The following is a 25957-nucleotide window of genomic DNA, read 5'->3' as shown; positions in this document are numbered from 1 at the left end:
TCTGTCAGGGATGCTTTAGTTGAGATTCCTGCATTGCGGGGGGGGGGTGGACTAGATGAACTTTGGGGTCCCTTCCAGCTCTGCAATTCTGTGATTCTAAAAAAAAAAAATGGATAGAGAAAAGTGTTTCTTCCTCTTTCATAACACTAGAACTCAATGCAGCCCAATGTTGGAAGATTCAGGAGAAATACAGTGGTACCTCAGGTTACAGATGCTTCAGGTTACAGACACTTCAGGTTACAGACTCTGCTAACCCAGAAATAGTACCTCGGGTTAAGAACTTTGCTTCAGGATGAGAACAGAAATCATGCAGCGGCAGTGGGAGGCCCCATTAGCTAAAGTGGTGTTTCAGGTTAAGAACAGTTTCAGGTTAAGGACAGACCTCCAGAACGAATTACGTTCTTAACCTGAGGTACCACTGTAAAAGAAAGTACTTTTCCATGCAGCACATAGTTAAACGTGGAACTCCCTCCCACAGAAAGCAATGCTAGCCAGCAACCTGAACAGCTTTCAAAGAGGATTAGATAAATTCACGGAGAAGAGGACTATTCCCACAAGGGCTGTGTTCTGCCTCAGCAGTCGGAGACAGCAATGCTTCTGAAGGCCACTGGCTGGAACCCAGAGGAGGGCAGAGGGCCCTTGTGCTCGGATCCTGCTTCTGGATCCCGCAGGCATCTGGCTGGTCAATGGGAGAACAGGAGGCTGGACTAGATGGGCTATGGATCCTGCAGGCTTTCCTTCCAAACACAGCGACTATCACAGCTCAGCAAGAGACCTTCAAGAAGACCCTTTTCGGCTACTTGAGCAGGATGGTACCCAGGCCAAAGGATGCTTCACAAGTTACTTTTGTTCGCGTGCGTGTTTCTTTCGGGAGCGTGGAGGGGGCGCGCAGGGAGAAACCATGCGCGGAGGAACTCCGCGCGCCTGCCGTGGCCAGTCGCGTGCTCGACACCAGCCCTGCCTCTGCCTCTCGGCCCCAAGGACTGGGCTGACTCGGGACCCCGCTCCTCCCTGCCAGGTCTCTGCAGCTGCCGGTGTCTCAGCCGGCCAAGTGAGGCAATGCTCCCTCGGGGGTCACACCCAGACGGGGCTGTGCAGCTGCTTAAGTCATCCCCGCGAGTCTGGGAATTCAGGTGCCTCATGCCGAGCTGGAAGCAGGGAAGCGAAAGCGTGGAATTGACGTGCGTGGAGGGGGTGTCTGTGCGTCAAGCTCCACAGATTCCCCTGCAATTGTCTCGCGTGGGGGGCGGGGAGGAATCAGTCAACTTGTTTTGCGGGGGCCGGGCCAACCATTCCCCCCTCCTTCAACGTTCATCCTCTGCTTGGGCAGGACACTCTGGTTTTGGGGTAGCGACCCAGTCCACGGAGGGAATGCCCTCCTGCTCCTTCCGTGGAGCTGGAAGATGGTGGGAAGCCCAGACTCCCCGGTGGGCCCAGCAGACCCCGACTCTGGGGCAGGGGGAAGGAGGGCTTGGCGGCTCACCCCCAGGGCCCTCTCAGAGCCTCTCCCTTGCTCTATGAAGGCACTCGGAACGCCCCCCCCCCGAACTTCCCCCAGCCGGGCAGCTCCGCCAGGCGCCCTCCTCCTCCTCCTCCTCCTCCTCCAGCATCTGGCCGGTCTCTGGTCCGGAGGCGGCCGGCGCTGCAGAGCGGCGAGTGACGGGCAGCTCCGGCGGCCAATGGGCCGTGGCCTCCCCAGGCAGCCTCGTGCGCTGGGCCAATGGGGGACGCGCGGAGGCTCCGGGCGGCAGCTGAGCCTGACGTCATGGCTGCTGCTGCTGCTGCTGTTGCTGGAGCGCGGCAGCCCAGCGTCCAGGCGGGCGGGGAGGCGGCGGCGGCTCGGCTCGGCTCGGCTCGGCTCCGGGCGCAGCATGGGCCGCGCGGCTCTCGGGCGGCTCCAGCTGCTGCTCCAGCTGCTCGCCTGGCTCAGCTTGGGACGCCCGGCCGGTGAGTGGGGAGGGGAGAGCCCGGGGGGGAGGGCGCCCCCCCCAAACGCGCGTGCAGCGGGGGAGGCTCGGGACCAGCTCGGCGCCGCCGCCTCCCCCGCGGGAAGAGAAACGGGCGCGGCGGCCGGGAGCTGTCCGAGCGCCGCGTGGTGCTGAAAGAGAGGCCGCTGCTGGGAGGCCCGGGGTGCTGTCCCCCGCCCGGGTGCTGAAAGGGAGGGAGGGAGGGAGGGGGCGGCCGGGAGCCGGAGCCGGAGCTGCCTTCCAGCTGGCTGGGGGAGGGGAGGCCGGCCGGCCGGCCGGCGGGGAGAGGGTCGCCACAGCCTGCCCGACCGGCCCCGTTTGCCCTCCACCCGGTAGTTCTCTGGGGAGTTGCTCGCCACTTTCCGACCGCTAAGGATTTACGCCCCTCTCCTAAAAAACAACAACCCCAAAGGGCTTTGAAATAATCGTGCAGGGAAGCCTCGGAGGTGTCCCCCCTCCCTCTGAATTGTATACTGGTTACCAGCAGTTCGCGTTTTATGCTGTAAACCGCCCTGTGATCTTTAATGAATAATAATTTAATGAATAATAATGTTGTTTTCCAGAGTAAAACAAGTGGGCAGATGAGCGCGCCAGGTCTCTGCCCTGAGGACATTACAGTGAGGGGAGCGATGCAAAGACCCTCCACGGGTCGGGAAGAAGGGAGGGGGCTTAAGCTTCCCTTTGGCCTGATGTGCGAGTCACACGGACCAGGTGGGCTTCGGGAAGAGATTGACAGGCAAGCGCCTTGTCCTCCTCCGAGCCGCCTCTCAGTACCACCGCTTCTCTCTCCCCCGCGCACAGAGTCCCCTTTGTCTGTAGCCTCGGTGGCCCCTTCCTGTCCTCTCCGTCTAAATTCAATCACGGGAATAAATTATCCGTCATTACGTTGCTGGTTAAATAAACCACGAGGGCTCTCCCCCGGCGCTCTCATTGCCTATTCCTCTCCTGGCTCCCAGCTGGGGAACTGCCGCCTCCGCTGCTTTCGCTGGCCCAGTTCCCACTCTCCCCGCCCGGTCTTACTCCCCTCCCTCGTTAAATAGGAGGTCATGCGCGCGCGGGGGGGGGGGGGAGAGCACATTTGCCATTTTTAATGGACACCCTCCTGCCTGGGTCTTGCCCGCCGATCGTTCTCTGGAGCCGGCGGCGTCCGTAGCTTGCTGGGCTTCATAACTCCGGGCGTAGATTTAGTGATACTGTCACTAACATCCCAGGACATTTAATTACCTGGTAATTGATGGCTTTCAGCAAGAATAATGAGATCATTTTCATGGAGAGGGAAATGGCTGGCAGAATATTATATGTGCTCCCTTGAACTTACAAAAAAGTCTTTTATGGCGGAGGCTGACGGCACTTAGCCTGATTTACAGCCTGGGCCCTGCGCGAGGCGCGGGCTTTGTTCGGAGGGAAGCACCGCGCTCCCCGGGCAGTGGGCATCCAGCTGGAGCCTCCTCCTCTGTTTACATGCATGCGCTTCCCAACACGCCTCGCCAAGGACGTGCCTGGGCGGGGGGGGGGGGCTTCCGCTCCTTGGGCCCCGGGAGGCTCCGGAGTCTGGGCAGCTCCTGCTGGGATTTCCCATTAAGGCCGCTCGCCTGCAGGCTGGGAGGGGATCGCCCTCATTAAGGCATCTCCTCTTTGTCTTCTCTGGAGACTTGGAATGCGCACGTCGCCGCTCTCTCGCTCGCTCTCAGCTAGAAGGTGAAGTGTGCCTTTGCCCAGCAAATGCCGGGGGGAGAAAGGGATGGCCAGCATCGTGGCTGTGAGGTAGTTCAGAAGCCATCCTGTGATCTCCTTTCCCCAAATCTGGGTATCCTAAAGGCAGCAGATGGTCTCAGGAGAGGCCGCTAGAGTCAGATGCAATGCCATTGCAAAGGGGCTCCAGGCTCGCTTCTTTGTTATATAAAGTCACCGAGGTACATGGTGCTTCACAGAGAAGGGAGGGGGTGGCTAGGAAGCTGCCAAGCCAGGCCCTCGGTCTAGCTAGCTCAGTGCTGTTGGCACTGCCTGGCAGTGACTCTCTAGGGTTTGCCCAGCCCTACCTGAGGAAGCGGCTGCTAGGAATTGGCACACCCCTTGGCCATTGAACTGAGGCAGCCATGCCCAGCCTCAAGCCTCCTGCTGTCTTGGACCAAAACTTGCACAGTTCTTTTCTCTTCATGCGGCTCAGTGTGGTGCCTTCCAAAGTTCTAGTTACAGGTAGGTAGCTGTGTTGGTCTGCCGTAGTCGAAACAAAATAAAAAAATTCCTTCCAGTAGCACCTTAGAGACCATGTAAGTTTGTTATTGGTATGAGCTTTCATGTGCATCTGAAGAAGTATGCATGCACAAGAAAGCTCACCTGGGCAGGTGCCACCCACTTGCTTGAGCGGCGGCATGTAGGTCAAACTCCCGGGACGAGGACAGTGGAAGGGCATGCTGCGTAAGTTTGCGCTTTGCAGTCCCCTCTCACTGGACCTCATCTGCCTGTATATCCTCAGCCAGGGTTTCCTGCCAAGGCCTGTGCCACGTTTCCCACTTCTGAAGCTCAATCAAGTTGTGGCCAATTTGAACCCCTACTCTGGTCTCTGGTCCATCATCTGGGGTAAAGGGGTGGGCGCCACAGACAGGGTTTAGCGCGTGTGCCTGCAACTGCAAGAGGGGAGAGTTGCTCTTGTGCTCCTGCTGGCTGCTTTCCTTCAGACACCCGGTTGGCCCCTGTGAGAAGAGGATGCTGGACCAGCTGGTCAGAGGCAGCAGGCTCTGTATTCCTTCTGAGGGGCTCCTTGGGGCTGCTAATGCCTCACAGGCAAAGCTGCCAGTCTTGGCCTCCCCCTTCCTTGCTGCCCACTTGCAGAGAGAAGCAGAGCAGGTGCCCATCCGTCTTCTGCGCAACAAAGGCAGCCGCTCCAGAGCCATGCTGCTCCTCTCTTCCCACACACCAGCCATGGCAGGGGCTCCTCTCTCGGTCAGCTGCTGCCATCTCTCACTTCTGAAGCTGGAGCATGTTTTTTCCATCCTCTGCAGAGTAGGAGAGAAATCTCGCTGCTCTGCACAGGATGGCCTTGCGATTTCTTGCTTGTTCCTCCTCCTGCTGGAAATGAGTGAATCTGGGCTGCTCCTACGGTGACGGAGCAGGGAGTGCCAGGCAACAGGTGATCTGTGGAGGCTGTTTGTGGCTGGCCAGGGCAGGAGCTTGACGGAAGGCTCTCCGCTCTGAGGACGGCTGAAGGAAAGTCTCCCTACGCTAAACAGTGTTTGAGTCTTATGTCAATGCCGCGCCCTAAATGCAGAGGTGCACCTACGCTGCCTTGCACCCTCGCCAGAGGAGCCAGAGGTGCAGTTTTTGCGCCCTCCCCTGGACCTGGACCCTTGGTGGGAACCAGCCTGGCCAACCCCTAGGAGGACCTCAAAGTCTCCTCTCTCTCTCAGCTGGAAGGAGATCTGTTAATCTGCCAAGGAAGAGAACAGATTTGGGTGGGGAGTGAGGCGTTGGCACCCCCCCCTCCAGCATGCTCATGGCTGCGTCTCACACAGGTGCAGAAGGGGTGTGGTGGGAGGGGCAGCAGCTGGGAAGGACAAGGTTTGTGCATTGATCCTCTCCTGGGTTGGGGGTGAGAGAGATTCTCATTTCTAGCTTTGGTCTGCCATTTGGGGTTGACCTAGACAGGGGCGTAGGGCAGAGGCTGGATCAATGGGCCTAATTCCTGGCAGGGCTGGAAAAGCTAACATGTGGGGCTCACTCACTGACTGCCCCTGTGAGAGATGTCTGGAGAGGGGCTGGCCACGTGGACAGGGCATTGCAACATAAAGGGGAGAATTGTTGGGATGGATTTGGAAAGTATAATAGAATATATTATTTATTAATTATCCTTCTGCTTACTCACTTGAGCAAGATTAGAGTCTGGTTTAACAGAGTTAAAAATATACCACCCTTTGCAGCGCTAACATGGAAACGTGGGACAAAGCTATGTCACTTTCTACAATTATCCCTCTGAACAAAATAACAATGCAGAAGTCTGCAATGTAAGAATATAAAAATATTGCTGAATCACATAAAGTTGCAGTTGTGAATCAAGCTGAAAATAACAGTGAAATAAGTCAGGCAAAACAGATTTCTAGATGACAAAATATATGGCTTATCAGGCATCGGCAAACTCCGGCCCTCCAGATGTTTGGGACTGCAATTCCCATCATCCCTGACCACTGGTCCTGTTAGCTAGGGATGATGGGAATTGTGGTCCCAAACATCTGGAAGGCTGGAATTTGCCTATGCCTGGTTTAGATCAAAGATGGTGTCTGTGCCCAGGCCCTGTATCCTCTCCCTGTGGCTGCATGACAAGAAAGAAAAAAGCTGTTCCTCAGGTGGCAGAAAGTGATATTCCTGTGGTTTCCCTTCCCACCTGGACAAGCAGAGGAAGTGACCTCACAGAGTGCCTGGGCCTGTGCAGGAAACTCCATGTGTCTTGATCCTTTGCTCACCTAGCAAACATGGGATTTTGAGTGCTCTGTGCAGACTGGTGGAGAGGGTGGGGGAAGGAAGGGCTACTCTGAGGAGGTCCAGTGTTGCCACTTCTCTCCTCTCCTCTCTCTCAGGCGGCCTCTTCGTCACCGATTATTTCACCCGGACCCCCCGCAAGCTGAACCCCTTCCGCTCCTTCACCAGCATCGAGCTTTTCCATTTCCGCATCCCAGAGGACACGGTGGTGGCCGTCTGGAACCTCATCACCTTCAAAGAGCAGGGGGGCACCTTTGGGGACCAGTGCCCAGACCGAAGCATCACTGTGTGAGTCAGGGGAACCAGGCGGCACAAGGAGGGAGGGAGGGACCTCAGCCTCCTGGCTGCACAGACTCCTGCCGCCGCCCCCCCCCCCCGTGCCCACAGCTTCCCCAGAGTGGGCAGTGCTGGGTTTGGGACAGGGTCCCGGCTGCTTCCAGGAGAAAGAGCTGGGTGTCGCCTCTTCCTTTTGCATCCTCCTGTGGTGTCTATGCATCTGCTAGCCAGGCCTGTCCTGCAACGCCGTCCCTCCTGAGGTCAGATGGAGAGCCAAGTGCTTCTTGATCTCTTGGGGTATGCTCAGAATGGGGCAGACCCTCCCCCTCCTAGCAAGGGAACCTTGTACTCTGTGGTGTAGTGAGAACCAGCGTGGTGTAGTGGTTAAGAGCGGGAGACTCGTAATCTGGGGAACCGGGTTCACTTCCCTGCTCCTCCACCTGCAGCTGCTGGGTGACCTTGGGCCAGTCCCACTTCTTTGAAGTCTCTCAGCCCCACTCACCTCACAGAGTGTTTGTTGTGGGGGAGGAAGGGAAAGGAGAATGTGAGCCGCTTTGAGACTCCTTCGGGTAGTGATAAAGTGGGATATCAAGTCCAAACTCTTCTCTGTGTAGTCCAAATTATTGCTCATTTCATTTTATTGAAACATAAAATCAAAGCAGCCTTTCACCTCGGGTCCCAAAGCAGTTTACAATATTTAAGAGACGCACATCAAACTTTGAAATGGCAAAGGCATGTCAAACGCAGCGGATGACACCTGGTGGGGGCATCTGCCTGGGGAAGGCTGCCCTCATCTCTGATGGTGGAGGCACCTGGAAAAACGTATCTAATGAGGCTCTCAATGCACAAATAGGGACAGAATCCTTGAGGGGCCCCCAGGCCAAGCTATGGACTGAAAGGGGATTGAGCCTGAAGAAGGACCTGGAGCCAGTGGGAAGGACCTGGAGCCAGTGGGAAGCCTTCAAGCTGCCCAGTGAGGATTCTGGGCTAATGGAAGTTTCTGGGAAGACTTCAAAAGCAGCCCTTTGTATAATGCATTGCAGTGATCTACCGTATTTTTCGCTCTGTAAGACGCACCCGACCATGAGACATACCTAGTTTTTAGAGTTGGAAAACAAGAAAAAAATATTCTGAATTTGCTCAGCACTCCCTTTAAAGAGCGGAGCTGAGCCTGTGTGCGGCTCTTGCTGGCTTTCCCCCAAGAGGTGGGAAAGGGACGAAGGGCAGCCCGTCTGTCCTCTTTCCCACCTCAGGGAAAATCCAGCAAGAGCCACACACAGGCTCTGCTCAGTGCTCCCTTTGAAGAGCTGTGTGGAGTGTGTGTGTGGCTCTTGTGGGCTTTTCCCCGAGGAGGGAGAAGGGACTGATGGGCTGGCCTCCTTGGGGAAAATCCAGCAAGAGCCGCACACACGCTCCACACGGCTCTTTAAAGGGAGCACTGAGCAGAGCCTCTCACCTGCATTCGCTCCATAAGAGGCACACACATTTTCCATTACTTTTTAGGAGGGAGAAAGTGCGTCTAATGGAGAGAAAAATATGGTGCTGTAGATTCCGGCATATTAGGCGACTGGGCGTATTAGACAACCACCCAAATTGGCAGCTGCCAATTTGGGGGGTCATTTTATACGCTTCGGCAGCTTCGCTGGGCAGCAGCAGTGGGTGGTGGGCTCTGCGTCGGGAGGAAGTCGCCCTGTGAAGCCGGCTTAGCATCGCTGGGCAGCTTCACCAGGCAGCTTCCTCCCAGCATGGAGTGGAGCGTGCCACCCACTGTAGCCATACCCAGTTTATAAGATGACCCCTGACTTTTTAACCTCTTTTCCGGGGTTAACAAGTCGTCCTATATACCAGAATCTACGGATATTATGGATAGCTATGGCAAGGAGATTTCTGTTGAAGAGAAGTCCCAGTTGTCTCACCAGGTCTGTGCAGCAGAAGGCAGGGGAAGGACCTGGGCACCACCCCGTAGACCTGAAACACCCTTGGGCCTCTTCGGTGGTCATGGCTTCCCCCAAAGAGGTGGCTCTGGCGGGCATCTCTGGCCAGCCTCAGAGGGTGGAAGAGGCATTGGCCAAGTGGACCATCTGTTGCCTGGAATGTTTCCTGAGATTTCCAGATAGGGAACCATCTTCCGCATGAGTCATCTTCCTGCTCCTTCCCTTCTAAGCCGCACACACAGAGACGTGAGCACAAACACACAAACACACACACAAACACACAGACCACGACGCTGAAGATCAATATTAATAACCCAGCACTGAAATGAAATTTCGAAAGAATAAGGGGAAGGAAGACGCGATGGTTGCTTCTCCAAGGCAACCAGAGCTCTCCCCTACCCCTCCCGTCGCCATCTGCTTCCCCGCAGGAGAAAATGGGGAAAGAGGATGGAAAATCACTTCCTGCCAAGTCCCCAGCAAGCCTGGGGGAGAAGAAACCAGAACCCCTCTCTGGCAGGAGGGTCCCACTCCTCCCTCCCACAGGGGCTCACGGTGGGGGAAGCCAGGCCAGGCTGGGGGGGCAAGGGAGATTGATGCATGGCAATGGGGGGGTGGAATCACAGGGTGGCCCCCCTGTCACACTTTTGGCATCGCCTGTCAGGCAAACCTGCAGCAGAGGTTCTGCAGCCCCCCAGTGTTGAAGGAGATGGGACAGAGAGGGGAGTGAGCTTCCACAATATTTCCCAGACTATTCCAGGCATGGGGGGGCATGAATGCACCCCAACACTCCCAATGCACCCAAACACTCTCTTTGCCCCCAGCAGCCCTGATGGCCTGAAGCTTGGCTGGAGGTGTTGATGGGATGGCAAGCAGGCCAGCCTCTGTTTCTGGGAAGGAAAGGAGGAGGGGAAAATGGGCTGTACTTGCCTCAGACTAGATTGGCCATAGGGAGGGCTGTCAAGGGGGCCATGGCCGGCTTGGAGACTCTGTCCTGGGAGCCCCCCCCCCCAAAGAGAGAGGCTGGACAGGAATCTGCTTGGGCTACACTGGGGGTAGATTTCCCCAACTCAAAAGAGAGGTTTAGGAACGCCAAGGTTGCAGGTTCGATTCCCCGTATGGGACAGCTGCATCTTCCTGCCCTGCAGGGGGTTGGACTAGATGATCCTCAGGGTCCCTTCCCACTCTACAATTCTAGAAGTCTGTGACTCAATCACCCCTTATTTGAGCTTTGAATGTGTTGCTATTTTGTAGCTTGCTGGCCCAGGCACAGGATGGAATAAATCAATAAAGAGACCCCCCCCCCACCCCCACCCACCCCCACTGGCTCTGCTGCTCACCTTCCCCTTCTTTCCTTGGCAGGTACTTCCGCTCTGGGGCGCCCCCCGTCATCAACCCTCTGAGCACCCACTTCCCCCGGGATACGGCTGTGCCAGGCTCCTTTGCCCTCACGCTCACCTGGACCCTGCCCAACCGGACCACGGGCGTCTTCAACATCACCAGCCCCCTGCCTGGGGACTGGTTCCTGGCTGCCCACCTGCCCAAAGAGCAGGGCAAGATCTCCGTCAAGGTGGGGAAGCCGCTCGGGGAAGGTCTGAGGCCTGGTGATGGGAAGGGACCACGGAATTTCCTGACCTAGGTGGCTGCCTCACCTTGCCTCATGGGTGGGCCGGCCCTAGGCGAGGTTGACTCCTTTATTCTTATTTGTTAAATAGATGTTATTAAGGCTTTTCCTTCGGTTAAGGGAGTCTCTTGACTAGGGCTGGGGTAGGGGAGAGCAGTGAGATGTGGGCAAGCAGTCAAGGTGAAAAGCCCTGGGCTGTGAGGACAGGTAGTCTCATAGAGCTGGAAGGGACACCGAGGGGTCATCTAGTCCAACCCCCCTGGATGCAGGCATCTCAACTAAAGCATCCCTGACAGACGGCCGTCCAACCTCGGCTTGAAAACCTCCAAGGAAGGAGCGCCCATGAGCTCCCAAGGGAATCTGGCCCACTGCAAGGCAGCTCATCGTGACTCGACTCTTCGGGATGAATGCCAGCAGCCCAGCCCCACTCACAACCGCCAGCCCCCTCTTTGGCTGCTCCTTGCCTGCAGCCCCAGCTCCAAGCCAGCCCCCTACAACCAAGCACCCAACGTCTTAGGCACAGGGCCTCCACCTACCCACTTATTGTATTTCTATATTGTATTGTATTTTAATATTTTGCTGGACGCAGCCCAGAGTGGCTGGGAAAACCTAGTCAGATGGGCGGGGCTATGTATGTATGTATGTATGTATGTATGTATAAATAAATAAAATAATTAGCGCTGGAGGTTTAGGGAGAGGGGCAATTGGTGCAGTCCAGTGGAATCACAGCTGATCACCAGGGAGCAGGTGGCGGGGGGGGGAATGCTGTGCTGCTGTGATTGGGCAACCAATAGCTTGCTGGGGGTGGGGCGCCTGGCTGCCAGCTTGATGCCATCCTGGCACCTGGGGGGTGGGGGGGAGTCCTCCTGAAAGTTCTGGTGGTGAATCTGGGCCACTCGCCCGACTGAGGGTGCTGGGGGTCCCCCTTCTAACCGTGTGCCCCCCCCCGCCAACAGGGCCTCGCTGAGGACTGCCAGTACCTCTTCCAGCCCCAGCTCATCGTCCAGCGCCTGGTGGGGATTGGGGTGCTGTACCCCGGCTATGTGACAGAGCACGTCCTCTCCCCCCACAACCGCTCCCTGCTGTACAAGTGAGTGCGCAAAGAAGACAGTGCCGCCCCCCCCCAGATGCCCTGCCCCTGCTTGTAGGGAGGAGGAGGAGGAGGGAAAATGCTAGCAGGGTCCCCAGGGGAAGAGCGACTTGATTTGCATAATTAATCACGCTAAAGGGGCACCTATGGGAAGAATAAGCTCCTTTGCATAGTTAATAATGCCAGAGGGACACCTATGGGAAGAGTGACTTAATTTGCATAATTAATAATGCTAGAGGGGCATATAGACAAAGAGTGACCCCATTTTCATAATGAATAATGCTAGAGGTGCATCTGCATGAAGAGTGACCTCATTTGCATAATTAATCATGCTGTGGGACACCTACAGGAAGACTTGCTTGATTCTCATAATCAATTAATGCAGGTCCCAGCCTTCCTGCTGGATTCAACCTTGCATTCCTTGGAAGTCCACATGGCAAACAGGAAGGGGTGGTGCAGGGTCCTGAGGTGCCCCCCCCCGTAATCCTGCCCCCCCACACTCAACACTTTGCAGTCTCAAGGACTGGAACTGCATCCCTAAAGAAAAGCCGAGGGTCTCCTGACTTGCCCCCTAGTTCTTCCCCAAACCCCCTTTTCCTTGCCCAGCAGGAGGGGGCCAGTGCCAGACACATGGCAATGGAGAAATGCCCCCCCCCATTCTGGCCAGACTGACCCTTGACTCTGCCTTCCTCCCTGGGAGTGGGCCAGCAGCTTCCTGCACCGAAGGCTGGCGTAACCAGCCCATGGTGCACACCCAGCAGTCTGTTCTTGCCCCTCTGCATCCGTCACCTGAGGCAGCCACCTCACATGGCCTCCTGGTAGGGCTGGCCCCCTGCAGGCAGCCTGGGATGAGCTCCTCCTGGCTCAGAGCCCCCTCCCCCCCCAGGAATGAGTCCTGGGGCTCAAAGGCGCTTTGCTTCTCTCTGAAGGGAGAGGCAGGGCTGGTGGGCAGGGTGGGAGCCCTTTAGATCCTTGGACCAACCAACCTCCTCCTCCTCCTGCCTTCTCCAGGGTCTTCATCCCAAGCTACACATCCCGGGTGCTGGTGCAGCTCAGGAACTGCCACGGTGCCAACCAGAGCGGGGAGGGCTGCCCGCTGTGGCTAAAAGTGCGCGGCAAGGCGCCCCCCCTGCACAACTCCACCGCCGTGGACTGCCGGGGGCGCCCCACCTGCCGCCTGGCCCTGGACCTCCCCTTCTGGCAGAACTGGTACTACATCCTGGTGGAGAAGTACCTGGGAGTGGCCACCAACGTCAACTTCCAGCTGGTGGTGCAGCTGAAGGGTGAGCGAGGGGCTGGGCTGGGTGGCTGTGGGGTGGGAGGAACTGGGGCAGGAGGGGCAGAGCTGGCAGGGGGGGGTCTACAAAGGCCTCCTGGGAATCTGCAAGTGGATGAGGAACAAGGCAAGGTACAGAGAGGCTCCTTCAATCCTCAGCTAAGGAAGAATCCAGGGTGGGTGAGGAGGAGGGCCGCCCTGGAGGGTGCAAATAACATTTACTCAGAATACTCAAAACAAAATATAATAATAATAATAATAATAATAATAATAATAATAATAATAATAATAATTCCTTCCAGTAGCACCTTAGAGACCAACGAAGTTAGTTATTGGCATGAGCTATCGTGTGCATGCACACTTCTTCATGCCAATAACTAACTTCGTTGGTCTCTAAGGTGCTACTGGAAAGAATTTTTTTATTTTATTTTAATTATTTTATTTTGTTTCGACTATGGCAAACCAACACAGCTACCTACCTGTAATCAGAATACTCAGATATGGCAGCTTTGCTCAGACAGGCTTACAATGGTACAAGGCATCCTTAAGTCTGGCTTGAATTGGAACTCAGACTTAGCAGATGTCCTCACATTTCTGGCTTGGTGGTGAAGAGACGAGGAGGAGACCTGGCAGGTAAGGAGAATATCTACAGCTCTGTGCCTGTCAGGGCACAGTGGGAGTCTCTCACACGCAGTTCCTCTTGCAAACTTACAGGAAAACTCCCTGAGCTTCAGCTCCTATTATTCACCTGTCTAGCAAAACATGGATTGCTGGTTTGACTGCAGATGGGCGGGTATAATTTTTAAATTATTATAATATTATTATTACATTGAAATAATACCATTACACATCACCACAATCTCCAAGCGGTGCAAGGCTATGGGGGGGTTTCGGGGCCCTTGTCCAGCGTGGGTTCAGAGCCTGGGAGGTCTGGGAGCCAGGGGAGGGGACAGACAGACAGACCTAGTGGGGGTGAGGGGGCCCTGCCAGACCTGTCCCCTGACCTGCCCCTCTTCTGCTCCTCCCCCCCCCCAGACTGCTCTCGGACTGGCCTGGTTCGTGCCCTCTTCCAGCTGCCGGGCTCCAGCCTGAACATGCCCCACTCCTTTGGCTCCATGGGGGGGCTGCCCCTGGCGGAGGTCCTGCCCCCCTCTGTGCTCAACAGCACCCAGCGCCCGGTGCCCAGCCCAGGGCCAGCGCCTGGCGAGTGCTGCCGGCCCATCCGCCCCACCCTGCGCAACGAGCTGGACACCTTCTCCGTCCACTTCTACATCTTCTTTGGCCCCAACGTCTCGGTGCCCCCCGACCGGCCGGCCATCTTTGCCATCAACCTCCTGCCCATCCTGGACAGCGGAGGAGCCCTCAACCTGGAGCTCAGGCTGAATGTGGTGAGTCTCCGGGGGGGGGGGGCTCGGATTGTGGGACCTCAGAGTGGGCAGGGGCAAGGGAAGCGCTGGCAAGGAAGCGGCTAATGGGGAGCGGGGAGCTCAGGCCTGTGGGGCCCCAGCAGGAGGGTGGGGTGCTGAGGCTGAACATTGAATTCGCTCCCTGCCATGGCCCCAACCCCAATGGCTTTGTAATAAACAAAAATCTGCCCTTATTCCCTTATGGGAAACACAAGAGCCCTTACAGAGTCCTTTGTAGTTTCTCCATGACTTGGAGAAAATAACAGAGGCCAACCAGAGAATATGGAGAAGCAAAGCAGCTCGTAAGCCTGATCTTTATTGAACTGTTGCAACAGGGTGCCCCCTTCACACTCAGGAGAAGGAGGAGGACCCAGAACCCAGATGTGCCCACCCTTATATAGACATTTTAAATTGCCCGCCTTGGAGTCCAAGACCACCCCCAGAAACATCATACCTACATCATGGAAAGGGCGGTCTACAACAGAAATTTGAGTGCATTGTTTATCTCCTGTCTGGCAAGTTACCTGTTAATGATTACTTGATTGGATACCCTGGGGAGCCTGGCCAGTCTTTTGTAATGATAACTACTTAGTAATGATAAATACTTAGTTCCTGAGCCAGGTCACAGGCTCACACCCTATTCATATCTTAATGTGCCCTTAAGACAGGATTTGTGAAGGAAAAGACAATGGGGAGGTTTCCCACTTTGACCTTGCAGAGAAATCATTTCGTCAGTTTGGGAGTCAAAATGGTTTCAGGGCTGTTTTCCTGTGCTGCTTCAGATGTGTGGTTTATATATGGAGTTATGAACATTTCATATATATATATATATATATATATATATATATATATATATATATGAGACAAATCCATGGCGGAGGGGAGGGCTCTTGGTGGCTTTGTTATAGGAATTCTAAGGTCTTATATATATAAATTTAATGTTCATTAATGTACGAGGCAAACTCGTACATAAGTATATATACCACGCGTCTGAAATAGTAAAGGAGAACAATCCTGAAGCCATTTTGACTCTCCCAAATGGACCTCAAATATTTCTCTGCAAGGAGGAAGGAAAAGGGGAAAGCTTTCCAATGGTCTTTGGACTGTGGGGGCTGCTTACACCTCCCTGTAAATAAAGGTAAAGGTAAAGGTACCCCTGCCCATACGGGCCAGTCTTGACAGACTCTGGGGTTGTGCGCCCATCTCACTTAAGAGGCCAGGGGCCAGCGCTGTCCGGAGACACTTCCGGGTCACATGGCCAGTGTGACATCGCTGCTCTGGCGAGCCAGAGCCGCACACGGAAACGCCGTTTACCTTCCCGCTGGTAAGCGGTCCCTATTTATCTACTTGCACCCGGAGGTGCTTTCGGACTGCTAGGTTGGCAGGCGCTGGGACCGAGCAGCGGGAGCGCACCCCGCCGCAGGGATTCGAACCGCCGACCTTTCGATCAGCAAGTCCTAGGCGCTGAGGCTTTAACCCACAGCGCCACCTGTGTCCCTGTAAATACAGTCCGGCAAATATCTGTGAAGCGGAGCACACTCTCAATATGTGTAAGAGATTCAGGAACTAAGGATTTACCATCTCTAAGGAATGCCCAGGCTACCCAGAAAAGGAAATTGATAAGGCCTTCTCAGGTATCCTGGCAGACAGGAGAGAAGCAACACTCTCCAATTTCTGCTGGAGACCACCTTTTTCTGTGATGTATGAATGGTGTTTTGGGGGGTGGTCTTGAGCTACAGGGTGGGCAATCTCAAAAGTCTATATAAGAGCTTGCACATCAATGTTCTGGGTTCCTCTCCTCCCTCCCTGCATGGGGGGAGTGGGGGACCCTCTTACAACAGTTAATAAAGACTCTGTACGGGCTCTTGGGTACCCATAAGGGAAAAGGAGTAGTTTTTCTTATAACATCTACTAGCCCAGGTGGCTAGTAGCCCAATGGCGCATTTGACAACTCAGTAAGACCAGAGGCTGCCGTCTCTTTCCACAGTCCTCTCTGCGAGGGGAGAACGCCACCGTTTTTGCCTGCCTGAATCACGAGGTCCCGTTGGCGTCCGAAGAGAACTCCTCAGTCACCTGTGAGACAGGTAAGGCTCAGGCCAGGTTAACCTCCCCTCAGCCCCGTGGCTTGCCAGGGCTGCCCTCCCTGCAGAGTGAAGGGGAGCAGCCCCTGCCAGGCGGGGAAGGTGGGTGGGTGGCCAGCGGGTGACGTTCTGGGCCACCCTTGGGGCTCACCTGCTGCTTTCCTCTCCCTTGGCAGAGCTGCTGGCAGGGTACCTACTGTCCATCAACGCCACGGCCCCCCTGACCCGCTTGCGGATCCCGTACCCCCAGACTGGGAGCTGGTACCTGAGTCTGCGCATGCTCTGTGCCGCCGACCGTGGGTGAGGCTGCCAGCAGGAGGGACAATGACCCCCCCTGCCCTCCCCCCAAGGCTCCTTCTTTTCCAGCAGGGGCTGGCTGGAACGGGGGGGGGGCGGGTTCCTCCCAGGGACACACATGGGGGGGGGGCTTAATGCCACTTCTGAAGCCACTTCTGCCCCCAACCCAGTGGGATCCGGGTGTGCATTTGCTGTCATCACAAGCAGACTTGCCCCACTGCACCCCACTGGGCTTGGGGTCGACACCTGCAAGACGAATAAGACCTGACCCTTGTCTAGGGGGCGGGGTGGAGGGGCCCAGAGAAAGGGGGAGGGTTCTTTTGCCCCCCCCCCCCGTTCTTCTGCAAAGGCTTTCTTCCATTTGCTTGTTTGTTGCATTTATAGTCCATCTCTTTTTTTAAAACATAATTTTTATTGAATTTTCCCATATTACATTTTAATTCACAGCATCTTATTTGCTCAAAGTGAGCTTGGACTTCCTTCTCCTTCTCTTTCTGACACCCCTGTAGCCTATAACATATCTTTTGCATTCCCATAATCACTTCTTTATCTATAATCACCTTAAGAAATCACATTCTCATTTATACATCAACATCATAATTTCACATTACAAAACATTTCATCTTTTTTTCTCCAGGGGCCTCAAAGAGCGTATAAAATTGTAGAGCTGGGAGGGACCCAGAGGGTCATCAAGTCCAACCCCCTGAAAGTGCCCCTCCCACTCATCATTACATCCTCACACAACAAGCTGGTGAGGTAGCTTAGGCAGAGAGGCAGCGCCAGGCTCCAAAGGCACCCAGTGGGGATTTGAACCCTGTTCTCTCAGGTCCTAACCCAGCACTCTAACCCCTACACCACACTGCCTCCCTCCCTGTCAGGCCCCTTCCCACAGGCACCCCACAGGCAGTGCCCCCGGATCCCTTGCCCCGTCCTCAGCCGCCTTCTTTCTCCCCCTGCCAGGCTGGAGCCCTGTGGCAACGTGACGGCCGAGGTCTACCTGCGCACTTACCTGTCCCCCTGCATTAACGACTGCGGCCCCTACGGCCAGTGCAAGCTCCTGCGCACCAACAACTACCTGTACGCGGCCTGCGAGTGCAAAGCGGGTGAGTTGCTCCGGGAGTCTGGGTTGCAGAGCGGGGAGCCTGGACCACCTGCAACCCCAGGGAGACAGAGCGATGCCACCATCCTCTCAGAGCAAGCTGCCCTGCTCTGCCCGGTCCCCAGAACCCGGGAGGAGGAGAAGGGGCCACAGCTCAGTGGGAGGTCCCAGGCTCAATCCCTAGGGGCAAAACAACAACAAACAAACCTATAGTCATGTAAAGCACACTCAATAAACACACAAGACATAACCAGCTGTGTTCTTAGGTAAATAAAGTATACTATTCATTTCATCAGGGACACGGGGGGGGGGGCGCAGTGGGTTGAACCACAGAGCCTAGGACTTGCCAATCAGAAGGTCGGCGGTTCGAATCCCCGCGACGGGGTGAGCTCCCGTTGCTCGGTCCCTGCTCCTGCCAACCTAGCAGTTCGAAAGCACGTCAAAGTGCAAGTAGATAAATAGGTACCACTCTGGCAGGAAGGTAAACCGTGCGCTGCTCTGGTTCGCCAGAAGCGGCTTAGTCATGCTGGCCACATGACCCGGAAGCTGTACGCCAGCTCCCTCGGCCAATAAAGCGAGATGAGCGCCACAACCCCAGAGCCGGTCACGACTGGACCTAATGGTCAGGGATCCCTTTACCTTTACCTTTATTCATTTCATCAGATTGTAAATTTCAACGGAAGTAACTCATAATGTAAACAAACGAACAAAGCAGAAGGCCCAGTGGATCAGATCATTCTCTAGTCAGTTCATGCATAAGGTCCATCTGTGTAATAGTGTCTATTCCACCTGTCTGTTCATAAGTTCCTAACAATCCACATAAAAGGTTGTTACAGAATCCTTTCACAGAGTCTAAGAGAAGGATTTCCGGAATATTGGCCTATGTTTCGCAGTCCTGTAATATCACATATGAGCTTTACCCACTGATGAAGCCCAGACACTATTGCACAGATGGACCTTATGCATGAACTGACTAGAGAATGATCTGATCCACTGGGTCTTCTGCTTTGTTCGTTTGTTGAACTTTATGAGTTACTTCCGTTGAAATCTACGATTTGATGAAATGAATAGTATACCTTATTTACATTATTTTCCTAAGAACAATCCCTAATGGCAGCATCTCTTGTTCTGGGTCCCCCCTGTGGCTGCCAGCCCTGACTCCTCTTCTCTCTCTCTCTCTCTCTCTCTCTCTCTCTCTCTCTCTCTCTCTCTCTCTCTCTCTCTCTCTCTCTCTCTCTCTCTCAGGCTGGAGCGGCTGGGGCTGCACCGACAACACAGCCGCCTTCTCCTACGGCTTCCAGCTCCTCTCCACCCTCCTTCTCTGCCTCAGCAACCTCATGTTTGTGCCTCCGGTGGTGATCGCTGTCCGGAGCAACTACATCCTGGAGGCTGCTGTCTACATCTTCACCATGTTCTTCTCCACGGTGAGTGGCAGGAGGCAGGAGGGATGGGCAGTCCAGGCCCAAGAGGTCTTGCCAGGAGCCCCAACAGCGGCATGCAGTGAAACTGGTCGTAGGGGAACAGGTAGGCCCAGAGGCGACAGGTAGGTTTGCACCTCCTGCCCGAAAGCCGAGCAGAAGATTCCTGGGTTTTGGAAAGGAGGCGCTAGGCCTTAATACTCTAGTTTACTGGGAACATTGAGGGGACCAGCCTAGTCCCCCAGGCCACTGACTGCACGACACTGAGCCCCAATGCGTCAAAGAGTAATAAAACTTGGGGTACCCCTGCAAAAGGGGTTTCCCAACGTCGCCAGGGTCTAGTCCTGCAGGTCCAGAAATCAGTCAGGTTCCAAAAGGAGTCTGCAGCCAAGTTAAAATGAAGCAAAACCGCAGCAGTTACACTGGGGGCAAAGCGCAGCTCAGCTCCTGTGCACCTTGTGAAGGGAAAAGTCTGGCTGCAGGTTTGCTCCACTGCCCAGCTTGTTGGGGTGCAGCTCCCCACGGGTCTCTCTTGGTCAGCAAAAGAAGGAATCTCCTGCCAAGTAAAGAAGCAAACAGCAGTCAGTAGACCGGATCTTTATTTGTTGCAGCAGGTTCACACACACATGGAGTAAGAGCCCTGAGCAGGGCGTTGCGTGAACTTTTAAGACCTCTCCCCATTTCCCATAATACATTCTTCAACAGCATCATCAATACATCACAAATATGTCACAGAGTAGGATGTTAGGCATGTAAAAACATGAGCCCATCCCCCACCCTGTCAATAACTCCAGTTCCCAACACCTTTTAACTACCCTCTTTCCTAAAGAACAATAAAAGTCTTTACACATCCCCCTGGCTGCAAGGTTTTCCTGCCTGCCTGTCTCCTTTGGAAGTATCAGGATGCAATCCACCATCCTGATGGGTTTCTGTCTTGATCGCCTCGCCTCCTGCCTCCTGCCTCCTAGGCTAAGTTCCCACCTTGTGGAGGGGGAAGGAGGATGTGACCTTATGCTTAAGGGATTATGGAGGCAGAGGAGCCCTGGATTCCCCTCTTCCAGAGGAGTCATTTGCCCTTGGAACCAAGGAAAGGTCAAGCCGTTGAATTTTGGTGATTATTTGATTCTATATTGGATTGTCAATACATGGTTTCTGCTTATTGCTACCATTTTATGAACTGATTTTCTGTTGTGTATGTCTGGTGCCTGTGTCAATGGTCATTGTCCTGGCCTTAGTTAGAGGCTGTGGTGGGGACTTGGGTTTTTTGGGGAGTTGTTTAAGTGCCCCCCTTTCCTGGTCTTAACAACCTTCACGGCTCCATAGCCCTCCCGCTTCAGCGGGGCGAGTTCCCTGGCACCTGAGCTGAGCAGTGCAATGCCAGGGCCTGCTGCCTCTGTTGCTAATGCAATGCAGGAGTGCTGTGCCTCCCTGGGCCTGCAGCCTTGGCACTGCCAACCTCACCAACAGCTAGTTCTGTCCCTGTCCCTGGGACGCATTTAAGCTCTGCAGCCTCATTTTCAAAGCAACGAGAGAAGAGCATTCCTGCCTTTTTAATAATAATAATAATAATAATAATAATAATAATAATAATAATAATAATAATATCTTTATTGTCATTGCCCCCTCTCAGGGACAACGAAATTACTTGGCTGCTCCATCCACCCAGATAGGGCACTCCACTCAAAATCCGAACAACTATAAAAACACTAATTAAAACAATATAATATAATACAGCAAGGAAGATTAGATGACTTTCAAAGTCCAGGTTTCCCATTCAGGGCCGAGATCGCTCTGGAGAAGAAGCTGTTCTTGAGACGGCTTGTTCTTGTCATCATCGTCCTGTATCTCCGTCCCGACGGCAGGAGCTCAAAGAGACAGTGACCAGGATAAAATGGATCTTTTACTATGTCCAGTGCCTTCCTATGGCACCTTGTGACATAAATCTGCTCTAAAGTGGAGAGTGGGCAGCCAACAATGCTCTCTGCTGCCTTAACAACTCTGCACAACGCCATCCTGTCCTGGGTAGTACAGCTTCCGTACCACACACATAAGCCATAAGTGAGCACGCTCTCAATGGCACAGTGATAGAAGGCAAGCAGCAGTTTCTGTGGAAGATGGTTTTTCCTTAGGATTCTTAAAAAGTACAGTCTCTGCTGTGCCTTCTTCACAAGCCCCCTTGTGTTGACACTCCAGGACAGATCCTCTTGTAATTCAATACCCAAAAATCTGAACGTTGTTACCCTCTCCACACAGACCCCATCAATCAAAAGTGGCTGGACATTTGGTGGGCCCTTGCAGCTTGCTTTTGTGTTCAGCCGCTTCCCAGACACTTTCCTCACTCTCACATGGGGAGCTGGCATTTCCCTTGCGCTTCCCACACTGCCCAACCCCCCCCCCCGCCTCTGCTCCTCCTGCTCAGTCAGCGCCAGCGCAGACCCCATCAGAGCATCGCAGGCAGTGAGAACAGCAAAGACGCCGTGTGCCACCTGAAAGTCCCGCAGAGCTTTTGCGTGACAAATGTCAGCTTCCGGTGCCCCTTCCCTCTTCTGTCCCTCCAGTTCTACCACGCCTGTGACCAGCCGGGCATCGTGGTCTTCTGCATCATGGACTACGACGTGCTGCAGTTCTGCGACTTCTTGGGGTCCCTCATGTCCGTCTGGGTCACCGTCATTGCCATGGCCCGCCTCCAGATGGTCATTAAGCAGGTGAGGTGGCCAAAGGTGTGGGGAGTCACTAGCTGTGATTCCGGCATTATGGGGGTTGGACTAGATGACTCTTGAGGGTCCCCCTTCAACTCTACAATTCTATGATCTGCAACAAGCTTGGCAAGAAGGATGGGGAAGAGCTTCCTTGTGAGGCCAGTGCCATGCGGGATGCCCACAGTGAGTCACTGGTGTTTGTGGCAGGACCAGTGGGGCCACTTATGTGGCTGGGGGGGGGGCTTCCTTGGAAGAAGGGGGGCAGTCTTGTGCGAATGTTCAGGGATGCAGGAGAGGATATATTGCCTGATTATAGTCTTTCCAACTTGTGTTAACAAGTAACACAATTTAGCAGAGTAACATTCCCCTTTTTAAACTCACAGCGGATGTGTTTGCTCAGGCTCGCTAAAGCCTCTATAATAACTGTTCTGGTATTTTCCCCCTATTTCCTCATAAAAGATAAGACACGACACAGTCTTCTATAAAAGTATAAAAAGGTTTACTCACACAACATTCTGTTCACAATCGGATCCCAGAAGGCAGACTTAGCTTAGAAAAGTAACATACACCTGGAAACTATCTCATAAGAAGACAGTCCCTTTGTCCTCTCTGGGCTGGAGGCCAAGAGAGCATCTTTGGCTAAGCAGATGTTGCTTCTTTGACGCATGTAGTCACAGAGAGAGAGATGGCTGCCCTGACCTGTGCTTTTGTTGTTACCTGCACAGGTGAGGCCATGCCCAACCCTAGTCACATGCAGCTGCTCTTGTGTTTCACATCCTACAAGCCTCACCAGGAGAGGAGAGGAGGCAGCCAGGGCATCTTACAGGGGGGCGTCTTATACATAGAAAAATACAGTACTCCCCCCCCCCTTACCTGTACTGATGATAGTCATTGTTTGGATGGGGGGCTTTTATCAATTTCTGCAGTCACACAATCCATCAGTCAGTAGCTGAACTGGGTTCCACACAGTCACAAAAACAAATTAGCCGAAAAAGACTCAAAAACAAAACTGCAAAATAAATAGCAAAAACGAAAGTGCCAAACTTAATATGTTCCGGAAGTCTGTTTGACTTCTGAAATGTTTGAAAACCAAGGAGCAGCTTCTGATTGGTGCAGGCGCCCTGGAAACAATAACCGACAGCCACATCGGACGCCTGGCTTCCAAAAAATGTTAGGAAACTGGAACACTTACTTCCGGGTTTTCAGTATTTGAGAACCAAGGCACCTCTGTAATTGGACAGAGCAAAAAGCAACTTCTCAGGCACAGAGGAAGAATCCAGCTCAGGACATTCCTCCCCCCATCTTTGGAAGACGTCTCGGCTCCCCCCCCCCTCAACATGGTTTTAACCCTTTCACTGCCTGAGCATCTTCAGCATCCACACCAAAGGGTTCCTCCGCCCCACTCACACAGCCCCCCACTTTCTCCCCTGGGCAGGTGCTGTACCTTCTGGGCGCCATGCTGCTCTCCATGGCCTTGCAGCTGGATCGACACGGGCTCTGGAACCTCCTGGGCCCTAGCCTCTTTGCCTTAGGGATCATGGCCGTCGCCTGGGTGAGTAGGGACACGGCTGGCTCGCCCTCTTGCCAGAAGGGCTGGGGGCAGGCAGGGCCGCTTGGCAAAGCTTTCTAGTGGGAGACAGTCACGGAACCAAGAAATTACACAAAACAAATGAAATGCCATGAAAATCCCTGAAACGAGAAGTAATCAACTATAGCAGTAGTCAGGAGCATTTCAGCCCTGTTTTTCAGGTTTGTTTAAAATCTAAAACAGCTTATCTCGTCTTCCTTTGTAAGTTTTTTAAAACCTTTTTGTAAAGGCAATACTAGAGTTTTCACAGCCGAGTCCCCAACTCCTTATTACTACTGCTTGGCTTTCTTTAAATAGGGCTATGTCTAAAACTTGTCATTGAGGTATTTTTGTAAACTCAGGGAAGCGTTTCAGTCCTGCTCTTGAGTTTGTTTAAAATCATTTAAGGTTTATGATTTCTTTATTTCCTTCTGAGGAAACTGATTAGTTCAGTGAAACGAGTTTTGTAGCCGGCATCTCGTTAAGTCTTTGTTCAATTTTAGGTTAATTTTTTCCTTAAACTTCTTGATTTTTGTTATTTAGTTTAACTCTATAGTCGATTACTTCTTGTTTCAGGGATTTTCACGGCATTTCCTTTGTTTCGTGGCAAAGATTTCTGGCTGGCTTACATATCTGGGGTTATGGCCCCTGAAATCCTGTCCGTCTCTCCTTTGTTTCCATGAATAAAGAACTTATTTGTATGGGACCTAGAGAACTGGTCCTGACGCCCCTCTCCTTCCTCCTTAGACGGCACGTAGTATCCGCCGGAGGCACTGCTACCCTCCCACGTGGCAGCGCTGGACCTTCTACCTGCTGCCCGGAGCGCTGATCGCGGCCTCAGCGGTGCTGCTCTACGCCTTTGTGGAGACGGAGGAGAACTACTTCTACATCCACAGCATCTGGCACATGCTCATCGCCGGCAGCGTGGGCTTCCTGCTGCCCCCCCAGGCCAAACCCGAGTCCCCCGGCCTGGCCGGCCCCCTCCCTCGCCGGAAAGGCTGCGGCTACCAGCTGTGCATCAACGAGCAGGAGGAGCTGGGCCTGGTGGACCCCGGGGCGGGGGCCTCCGTCACCAGCGTCTGCACCAGCTGATGGGGGCCGTTCTGCCTGGGGAGGGGCGCAGGCGGGCAGGTGGGGGCTGCAGGCAGGCGGGCAAGCGTCCCTCTCCTGGGGCCCCATGGCCAGAGACACGCCCACCTGCCGGGACGCTTGCGCCCAGACCCACCTCACCAGTAACATTCCAAGGTTCCTCCATGGGAAGCCCACCCAGCTGCCTGCAGGGCCATGGCAGGAAAGGAGGAGGAGTTGCGGCTGCAGAACCACCACGATCCATGACAAGGAGCTGAGTCACCCCCTTGTTGGCTCCAGGGCTGCTGGAAAGACCATCTGATGTGCCAGCAGTGCCAATGAACCTATAATCCTGGACAGGCCTGGAGCAGAGCAAGAAGGGCACAGAAAGAGAATTGGGGGCAGCTGTGTGCTGAGCTCCCCAGCACCAGGACTCGAGGGGGCAAAGCAGCCCCAAACAGGAGTGGGGCAAGGTTTGCAGGAGCTCCTGAATGCACCAGGGCTTGTGGGTGGGACCCACACTGCCCTTTGGGCACTGATTGCCCCACAAGGAGGAGAGGGCTGCCTGTCTGGGGGTGGCCAAAAGGGTGCTTCCCCAACGGAGCTGGCCCACTCATGAGGCAGGTGACGCAGCCTCCTCGGGTGGCAGAAGGGCCACAGACGGCCCCCTGCCCACGCTGCTGCTTCCACCACTGCCAGAATGGGAGCAGACAAGCAGCAAGGCTTTGCAGAAGGCCCTCCTCCTTTCAACATGTTTGGGTGGCAGAAGCAGTTGGGTGGGTAGGGCATGCGGAGGAGAGGGTGGCATGTTCCCCTGCTACCTCAGGTGGCAAAATGGAACAGCCCCCCCCCTGCTTCCAGGTGCCCACCTCCCCTCATCCTTGGCCACTGGCTGGGCCTGCAGGGAATGGGAGGGCACCACACTCCCTGCCCCTGAGTGCCACTCTGGCGTAGGGCCACCGCTTGCTTTGAGGGTGTTTCTTGTGTCTTTTCTCACAACTGCTTTTCCCCAGCTGACTCGGTTTGCCCCCTTCACCTTCTCATGGGAGGTCAGCGTCTGCGCACCTGGCTAGGCGGGCAATGGAAATGTACCAGTCAGAGCTGGCTCAGTCAGAGGGGCAGGGTGCGACCGTCCAGCTTGCTAAGGACCCTTGCCCGCCTGCTGCCCAGCCACTCCTCCCTGGGCTCACCAGGTGGCACAGGGCAATATGGCCTCCTCTCCAGCTCAGGCTGGCTGCCTTCAGAAAGACCCAAACTGTGCCCAGGGAGCCTTCAGGAGGGAGGAGTTCATTCTTGGTTTTGGCAGGAGAAAGGAGAGAGGGAGGAAAGTCTGGGAGACTGGGGAGCAGGAGGAAGAGGAAAAGCCTTGGAAACAGACCCCCAGGGCTGCCCACACAGCATTCGCCTCTGGGGGTCTTGTAGGCTTGTGGGGAGCAGATCTGGGTAGCCATAGGAGGCTGACTCAAGCAGGAGTGTCCCCCGTCCGGCCCCCTGCTTGCCTTCTGCTGGGCACTCCTCTTTGCCAAGTGTGTCACAAAGGCTTCCACCTTCCCTCTCCAAGGTGCCTTTGGCTACACAGTGAGCTACGCACATGCAACACTCTCACTCACACATCTTGCCTATGGCTTGGAAAGTGCCAGGCTGGTGGGAGTGCAGGAGGAACCCCCCCATGTCCCTCTAGGCCA

At 54.5% G+C, this 25957-nt stretch overlaps 1 protein-coding gene across 2 annotated transcripts; it reads left to right on the top strand.

Moving 5' to 3' along the window:
* Positions 1-1851: 1851 nt before the first annotated feature.
* On the top strand, positions 1852-24421 carry TMEM8B (transmembrane protein 8B). 2 transcript variants are annotated; one of them, XM_081929674.1, is made up of 13 exons: positions 1852-1947; positions 6539-6728; positions 10010-10217; positions 11228-11361; positions 12373-12644; positions 13673-14025; positions 16031-16127; positions 16301-16424; positions 17382-17524; positions 18766-18944; positions 21497-21643; positions 23073-23189; positions 23952-24419. In XM_081929674.1, the coding sequence occupies exons 1-13, from the start codon at positions 1872-1874 to the stop codon at positions 24294-24296; spliced, it is 2385 nt and encodes a 794-aa protein (XP_081785800.1). In that variant the 5' UTR covers positions 1852-1871; the 3' UTR covers positions 24297-24419. The 2 variants fall into 2 exon arrangements, with proteins under 2 accessions (XP_081785800.1, XP_081785801.1); XM_081929675.1 differs by lacking the exons at positions 1852-1947; positions 10010-10217 and having other exon boundaries at positions 6638-6728; positions 23952-24421.
* Positions 24422-25957: the final 1536 nt, after the last annotated feature.

This window comes from Podarcis melisellensis (assembly GCF_964234715.1).
Source record: "Podarcis melisellensis genome assembly, chromosome: 11".
Lineage (NCBI taxonomy): Eukaryota > Metazoa > Chordata > Lepidosauria > Squamata > Lacertidae > Podarcis > Podarcis melisellensis.
Note: the sequence above shows the minus strand (reverse complement) of the source record. Positions and strands in the feature narration are given on the sequence as shown.

Bases quoted from the DNA above. Each gene is read 5' to 3' on its own strand.
- TMEM8B (XM_081929674.1), top strand. From the start codon at position 1,872: ATGGGCCGCGCGGCTCTCGGGCGGCTCCAGCTGCTGCTCCAGCTGCTC. The intron at 12,645-13,672 runs GTGAGCGAGGGG...CCCCCCCCCCAG, and splicing joins GCTGGTGGTGCAGCTGAAGG to ACTGCTCTCGGACTGGCCTG. The intron at 21,644-23,072 runs GTGAGGTGGCCA...TCCCCTGGGCAG, and splicing joins TCCAGATGGTCATTAAGCAG to GTGCTGTACCTTCTGGGCGC.